General features: G+C 59.6%; 1 protein-coding gene across 3 annotated transcripts in view; it reads left to right on the forward strand.

Annotated features, from left to right (window-relative positions):
* Nucleotides 1–2,976, forward strand: part of PDGFA (platelet derived growth factor subunit A) — a 16,733-nt gene extending 13,757 nt beyond the window's left edge. For 2 of the 3 annotated variants that reach the window (XM_024763536.1, XM_024763537.1), the window contains exon 6: nt 2,229–2,976. In XM_024763536.1, the coding sequence (XP_024619304.1) occupies nt 2,229–2,239 (11 nt within the window). In that variant the 3' untranslated portion in view covers nt 2,240–2,976. Of the gene's footprint in view, nt 1–347; nt 417–2,228 lie in introns of all 3 variants that reach the window. The other variant, XM_024763535.1, reaches the window with a different exon arrangement.
* Nucleotides 2,977–7,798: the final 4,822 nt, after the last annotated feature.

The following is a 7,798-nucleotide window of genomic DNA, read 5'->3' on the forward strand; positions in this document are numbered from 1 at the left end:
GGGGAGGGAGGGAGGTCTGGCCACTCTGCGGGTCCAGTCACCCGCCCAGCTGGTGGGGGGAGCTGTGAGATGCGGCCGAGGAAGGGCCCTGTCCCCGGCGGGTGGTGGGCGCTGGCCGCGGCGTTGCCAGTCAGGGTCCTGGCCTCCCCTGGGGCAGACTTTGCCCAGAGCAGCCCGGCGTCGTGACCGCCGTGTCGGGCCAGCTTGAGGGGACCAGGAAGTGTCTCCGTGCCAGCGCCATCGAGTTGTTTTACAGAAAGACAAACACCCCAGGTATTTACGGCTTCAGTTTCCACCCCACAGCCCTCCCTTAGGCCCTCTCACCCTTCCTGCCCTTCTGTCAACAGGAAGGCGTAGGGAGTCAGGTAAAAAACGGAAAAGAAAAAGGTTAAAACCCACCTAACGCGGTCCACCAGGTAGGAGCCGGCCGCCGGCCATGCCGCAGTCCCGGGGTGGGAGGCGCAGCCACTGATCACTCAGTGAATCACCCCGAAGGCGAGGGCGCGCCCTGATTGGCCTTGATCGTCTGTGAGCTTCTGCTGTCTGGCTGGGCTGCGGGTCTCCGCATTCCCATCCCCAACCCCTCCCCTCCCGCTGCTCGGGACACCTGGCCCATGGCTCCCTCCTGCTCCGGGGCCCCTGCTCTGGCTTTGGTCCTTGTTGATTGGGGAGGCAAAGGCATCACACAAGCGGAGTGATCTGGGTTCCCTGAGCAGCAGTGGGGTAGCTCTGACGTTTACTCGCTGGGATCACCTCGGACAGGTTACCCACCTCCTTTGACAGATGAAAAAACTGAGGCTTAGAGGGATTACAGATGAAGATTGTTGAAGGCTGAGTAGATCCTGTCTGAAAATGCTTTGTAAACGTACAGGGCTGTTGGCTACTGTGTTGGCAGTTGTGTTTGGCTGCTAATAACATGCCAGAAACAAGGGTTGAGATAAGGTAGGGAGACCAGAGCATGTATGGCAGTCTCAGGGTATCGTCAGGGACCCACTTCTTTCCAGGACGAGTGGTGTCCATCCTCAGAGTTGCCTCATGGCCCGAGATGGCTGCCAAAGCTCCAGAAATCACGTTACACTCCAGGTCTGGAAGAAAGATTATGGTGGGGACTGGGGACAATGGTGAAAGGACCCAGTGACTTTTGCTTTTATCTCATTGGCCACCTCTCTGCTGTAAGGGGGCCTGGGAAAGGTGGTCTTTCAGAGGGGCTTCCCAGGAGAAAGTGGTTGTGGGCAACCACAGAGGAGGCAGTTTTAAGCCTTCGTGTTGGCCTGTCTGGCTCTGCAGAGCCTGGTCCTTTCTTCGGGGCATGTGGGAGCCCATGGCATCCAAAGCAAATAGTTGTAAGAGGAATTCTTGGAGACAGGTGCCCGGGAGCCCAGGCTCCAGCTGAGTGATGTGTGACTGCAGAACGCTGCCAGGTCAGGAGTTTCTGAGGCCCGCAGGTCACGTCCGTTCAGGAGGATCCTCTGGGGAGGAAAGGTCCACGTGGACAGATCTTGAAGCAGCCCCAAAATGACTGCTCAGCCTTGGCTTTTGGGTCCCCAGGGTGTGGTGCAGGGGCTGGTCTTATACCTGCCTGTGCTGCCAAGTTTATGACCACTGGGCTTAGCCTCCATGGGCTAGCTGATGATTGATACCCAAAGGGAGGGGCAGGCGTCCCTGCCTCCCTGCTAGCGTTCAGGCTGTGGGCATGTGGTGGTACCAGTGCTGGGATGAGCAACAGACAGGCGATGCAGGGTGGGGAAGAGCTGCTCTTAGCTCAACTCAGTGTAGCTCTGCCTGGTCACAGAGACCCCTCTGTCTTGCTGGTGGCATCCATCCTCAGGGTTGCCTCATGGCCCAAGATGGCTGCAGGATCTCCAGAAATCACATCAAGCTGTAGGCTGGAAGAAAGAAGAAGGTGAGGAGACAGGCATAAGAACCTTTCTGGGCCTCAGTTTTCCCTATCTGTACAATGGGAGAATGGGGTTTGCTATGAAGCTGTGTACTGTGAGATCCCAAGAGCCTAGTCCCAATTCTGGTCAGGATGTTACAGAAAAGGGTAATGAGGCATATTTGATTTGAAAATTTTAATAAAAGCTCTGAATCCTACGACTTGCCATGAGGCGTGTGTGTGTGCGTGCGTGCACACCCCTGATTGGCTTAAATGTTTCACACAATCGGCGTCACTCAGTGGTGTGTGTGCTCGTGGCCTCTCAGCATCTGTCTCTCCCCTCTGCCTGCAGATGTGAGGTGAGGATCAGCCAGCAGCCCTTTTCCGGGACACGGATGTACATGGCGTGTTACATTCCTGAACCTACTATGTACGGTGCTTATTGCCAGCGTGGTCTTTGTTCTCCTCCGTGAAAACTGTCTCCATGCACACTCTGGAGAACAAAGAGACAGTATACGTTGTTTATGTGACATCAAAGCAAGTATTGTAGCACTCGGTGAAACAATAAGAAGCTTCCTTGTCAAAAAAAAGAGCAAACAAAACCACGAAACATGACAAACAAAACTCACTCACAAAAATATCTAAACATTTGCCGGAATGGAGGGACGCCCCGAGGGATGGAAGTGACAGACGTCTCGGCAGACTGGATCTCTTTCCAGGGTGGTCACAGGTGCTTTGGCCAAGGACACAGAGCCTGCTTTCTGAAGGCTGCGATCGGACGCCGCCGGGCTCTGCAGGGGCACGCAGGAGCCAGGAATGTCTCGGAAACCACATCTCCTTGCTGTAGTGTTTAAGTCTATACAGAAACCTTCCTGAGAGCCTTAAGTGGATTTTTTTTTACACCATAAAGTGATTATTAAGCTTTCCTTTCTACTCTTTGCCTAGCTTTTTTTTTTTTTTTTTTTTTTTAATTATCTCTTGGATGACATTTACACCGATAACACCAGGCTGCAGTAACAGTCAGGACGGTGGGACGGTACCTTTCCTAGCAGGATGCAAACAAATGAGATGTATTAAAATAAACATGGTATACCCACCTATGCATCATTTCCTAAATGCTTCTGCCTTCACGTGTTTCTTCCTTGCCCCACTTTACTCACTTTTTAATTTAAGCCATTTCGAGAGAACTGCGTGAACCAATCACATGCCGTCCCCAAGCCTCTTGCCCTGAGTCCCTCCCACCTGCTGCGGCCAGGCCTGGGGATGTGGCTTTCCGGAGTGGCTGCCCAGGGTTGCTCCCTGCTGCTGCCGCTGGTGTTTGGACAGAACCTAAACTCTTTATTTTTGGTAAGATGTTACGCTTTACGTGTATTCAACAGAAATTATGTGTGTGTGTTGTTTTTTTGATTTTGTTTTTTTGTAAAGGTGAAGTTTGTATTTTTGTCTAATATTACCAGTTTTATATACCTGAGAGCCTGCCATGTTTTTTTTTGAACCAAAAGGAAAAAAACCCACCAACAAAATGCATACATGTGAAAAGCATTTGTGGCCACGTTTTTCTAGTTGCGTAGCCGAGTCCATGTCCTGTCTGTCACGTGGCCCGTGGCCCGTGGCCTGGGTGCTGGAGCTTCCGGGTGATGACTGGGAGATGACAGCGTCCTGGGCTGGCCGGTGATCCCAGGCCTGCCCGTGGGATTCCAGAAGCTACGGGAACCGGCCAAAGGAGCTGTCCTGCTGGTGCATGTGGCCTCGCGGAGGCGGAGCCGTGCATCCCCTCGGACGCCGAGTGGACGAGGAAGACCTGACCCCACAGAGCGCGTTGACCGCGGTGTCTGCGCGGCGTGTACCGGTGGACACGGTCAGCCTTACGTCGCCCGCGGCCTACTGCTCCTGTCCTCATTGCCTCGGGGCTCCTGAGACCGTCAGGATCCCTTTGTGGCCGTGGGATCATCTCTGGTGATAGTGTCCCCGGGGTTCACCTGTTCATGGAGATTCTGTAAAGGAGCACCTTCAGCGCATCTGCAGGTGTGGCCTTGGCCGCAGCGTGACGCCTTTCAGCGAGAGCGCGTGGGGGTGGGGGTGGGCGCAGGTGGCGTGGCCCCGGCCCCCCACAGGGGAGCGCCCCCTGCGCAGGTGCTGTGAGGGGTGCCCGCTGCCTCCAGCCCCGTGGCTGGTGCCCTGGGGCTGCGCCTGCTCGAGGCTGTGCTGCGGATATGTGTCTGATGCTAGATGTATAAACGTGTGATCTGTGTATTTACGTCCCGTGAGACGCTGAGAACACTGCTCAGTTTTTCTTTGTGCAAAGCCATCTGATGAATGGTCTGTCCATTAAAGCGATGGCGCAGAAAGGCCTGGTGTGCTTTTGGGGAGGAGGAATGTCCCAGAAGGGGAGGAGGGCCTTGGCGGTGGTGCTGGAGGATGTCGGTGGGGGGGCTGTCACTGTGTCACACAGAACGGAGGGTCTCGGGCCAGCTCCCCGTTCCCAGATGATGGCAGAAGGCCCTGCGGCCTCAGCTCTGGTGTCTGCCCGGCGCCCGTCCAGTCCGAGGACTCCTGAGGGCCCCAGGCGAGCCTACCTGCGCCCCATCAAACACTGAGGGGTTCAGGTGGCCCCCTCGGCTGGTTCGGCTCCCTTGTCCCATGTCTGTGTGGGTGGAATTCCACTGGAAGCACTAGATAGTGGGGAGGAGAGGTTCCTCTGAGGAATCGGGGTGCCATTCAAAGATGTGGCTCTACAGTGGGGTGCTGGGTGGCGCCTTAACCTGGGCCCCCAAAGCAGAGCCCAAGAAGGGCTGGGGGCAGAGAGCTTATGGGGGGGGATCCAGGAGTGACATTGTGCAGCGGGGAGTTGGACTTCATCTGGGGGGCCTGTCAGAGCTGTCTGCCCAGGCTGTGCACACGATGCCTGGCGCCTCCTGCAAGGTCCCTCCTGTGGCCTTGCCGGAGGTGGGCAGGAAGTCGGGGGATGCCTGCGTGGGGCTGAGTTGGAGAGCTGGGAGGATGCTGTGGACACAGGGCTGTCTGTGGCAGCCCCAGCAAAACCACGAGTGCAGGGCTGTGCCCGCAACTCGGGGACGTGTCCCAGACCCTCCACGGCCACCTGTCACCCGCACTTTCTAGCGCGCCCACCTCTACGCCACCCCAGCCCCTTGCCCTCCAAAGAAGTGGCACCCCGTCCTTCTCCACCCCCGTCCTCTCTGAGAATGAAGTACGAAACCTGGGGTGGGCCTTTGGCCCTGCCTGGCTGGGAGGTACCCCCGGCCTCTCCTCTGTGCTCTCTGCAGGCCTCGTGACCCCCCACCCAGGCCTCGCCAGCTCTGTGCATTCCGTGGGGTACAAATTGCTGCTGAGTCTTGGGGCGCAGACTGGGCGGGGCAGCGCAGGGGGAGGAGCCAGTGTTCCTGGGGCTCGGTGGACAGCCGTCGTCCCGTGGGGCCCCTGGCCTGGGAAGCAGAGTGAATGCCCTGAGCGCCCCCAGGCTGGGGAGGGCTATTTATCAAGAGGTCTGTCTTCAGACCCTTCCCGGGCACTCGTGGGGGGCAGCTGGAGGTGGAGTGTGGGAACAGGCTCTGCTGGGCTCTTCCCTGCCTGGGACCACCTGGCGGTGTGACCCTCGGTGTCTCACCAGGTGATCTTGGGCGACCTTGCCGTGTGACCTTGGCAGGTCACTTCCCCACTCTTGGCTGGACGGCCGTGCTGGTCTCTGCGGTGAAGGGAAGGGCTTGGCCCAGAGCAGACCCTCCAGAAGGAGCCGTGGAGCCCTCTACACGGAGGAGGGGCAAGGGAGGAGCTGGTCCTCAGGCCAGGGGAGCAGCCCACTGGGCCCCCCTCCTGGTGCTTCCCTAGCGGGAGGGACTGAGAGCCCCCTTCAGCCCACCGGGCCCCCTCCTGGTCCTTCCCTAACGGGAGGGGCTGAGAGCCTCCTTCCTCACCCACCTGCTGCGAGGCCGTGAGACAGAGCTTCACCTGAGCAGAGCCTGCAGAGCAGATGACGGGCCGGGAGGCTTCCCTACCGCCCTGCAGGGCTGAGCCCCCTCCAGGCCTCAGGCCACCTGCTCTGCTCACGGCTCCTTCCTGGGTCTTTCTCCTCACCAGCCTGGGACCCTGGGAGGCAGGGCTGGGGTCAGAGTCTTTTCTGGGCCCCTGAGCGCCCCTAAAGTGGGCAGCAGGCTGTTTGCTCAGAGCCCATCCCTATGTCCCTGGGGCTCTGGACCTCAGGTCAGTCACGGCTACACTGAGGGAGGAGCCCTGGGTCACCCCTGGGGTGGAGGCCAGGGCCCAGCCTGGCCTTGGGGGTGTCAGCAGCGGGCAGGAGCTGGCCGTCACCCCGCGGCCCCCACAGCCCCATGGCCGGCTGGAATCCACCCCCAGCCCCTTTGGGGCCCGGGGATGCAAAGCCTGTGGCTTCTGCAGAATAAAGCAGCGACTGTTCCAACCGGGCCCTTCAGCTGCCAAAAATGTGGAGTGTTCACTGGCCTCCGGCCTGCCGATCGGGGGGCGGCCGTCCTGGGAGGACTGCGCACCAGACACCGTCCCTGTGCGCGCCGGCTGAGGCCCCTGCCCGGCGCACTCTAGTGGTGAAGCACCCCCAGCCCGCGCCTCTGGCCCCGCGGCCCTTGCTGGCACCTGTCTCTGCCAGGCCGGCCACCTTGGGGCTCCACCAGGTGCTGCCCTGCCTGGAAGTCCCCTTGTGGCTCTGGTGTGTAGGGCGTAAGGACAGATGGAAACTCTTCTCTAGGCGGGGGACACACTGCAGGGCCCAGGCTTGGCGGGGGAGCCGCTGCCAGATAGCTCTCCCAAGGGGCCTGGCCCCCATCATCCTCACCTGGGGACCCTGGGCCCTCATCCTGACCGTCTGGGGACGAGGAACCCAGAGTGTGCAGCGGGCAGGCCGCCGCCGAGCCCCCGCCTGGCGGCCAGCCCTCCTCCGCACTTCCAGGCTCTGGGTGGCCATGCCCTCTGCAGGCTGTGGAGGCCCAGCGGGGCGCCCGGCGGAGAGGCTGGCTCGGAGCCCCCTCCCGGCTCTTCCTGCTGCGCCTCTGAGATTGCTGGGCTCACGGGCCATGCGCGGGCCTGGTGGGTGTCATCCTGTGGCAGCTCGGGGTGCCTGGCGCCTTCCTCGGGTGTCTTGAGTGGGGGGCCTCTCTCGGGGCTGGCTAGGCACAGGTGCTGGGACCCTGGCCCTTTCTTTCTGTCTCGCTGCCCCCAGGTCCTTCCCAGTCCGTGTTCCGTCCTGCAGGCCCTCAGGAAGGGTGGGTGGGTATCCCTGTCACAGCCCCCGGACCCCGCCAGGCCCCAGGTGTCCTTGGATGCTCATGGAGAGGTTGTGGGCCTTCCCTACAGCTGCATTTCTGGAGAGAAAGAGGCAGCTGCAGGCTTGCCAGGACCTGTGTTCCCAGAGGGGCGCTGCCACCTGGAGCGGGAGGCCTGCCGCCTCGTCAAGACAGAGGCTCAGCCCAGCACCACAGCCCGCCTGCGAACTCTCCCTGACCCCAGAGCCACCGTCCCTTCCTCTGCCAGTCTGTGGCCCTCCGCCCTGTCCCCCCCACCGCAGCACAGCTGGAATCAGGAGCCTGGGTCACCCACCCAGACTGCCTCCGGGGTGGGTGGACGGGTGGAAAAACCAAACCCCGAATTTTAGATGCCAAGGGCAGTGGCTGTGGCTGCTGGGTCTCTAGAGGTTCCTTCGTTCGTTTGTTCATTCGGTCATTCATTCATTTCTGTCCCAGCAGAGTGTACACCGGGGCAGCGCCCTGAGGTGTCAGAGAGGGAGGTCAGTGACCCCACACAGGGCCCCTCTCTTTTTGGCACTGCTGTCAGTGGAGGTGTTTTCTTAACTTAATTTTTGGATTGTTCATTGCTGGTGAGTATTGATCAATATGCAGTTGTTTTTTGTTTGTTTTTTTCTGTACGCGGGCCTCT

Source organism: Neophocaena asiaeorientalis, unplaced genomic scaffold, assembly GCF_003031525.2.
Source record: "Neophocaena asiaeorientalis asiaeorientalis breed wild unplaced genomic scaffold, Neophocaena_asiaeorientalis_V1.1 scaffold223, whole genome shotgun sequence".
NCBI lineage: Eukaryota > Metazoa > Chordata > Mammalia > Artiodactyla > Phocoenidae > Neophocaena > Neophocaena asiaeorientalis.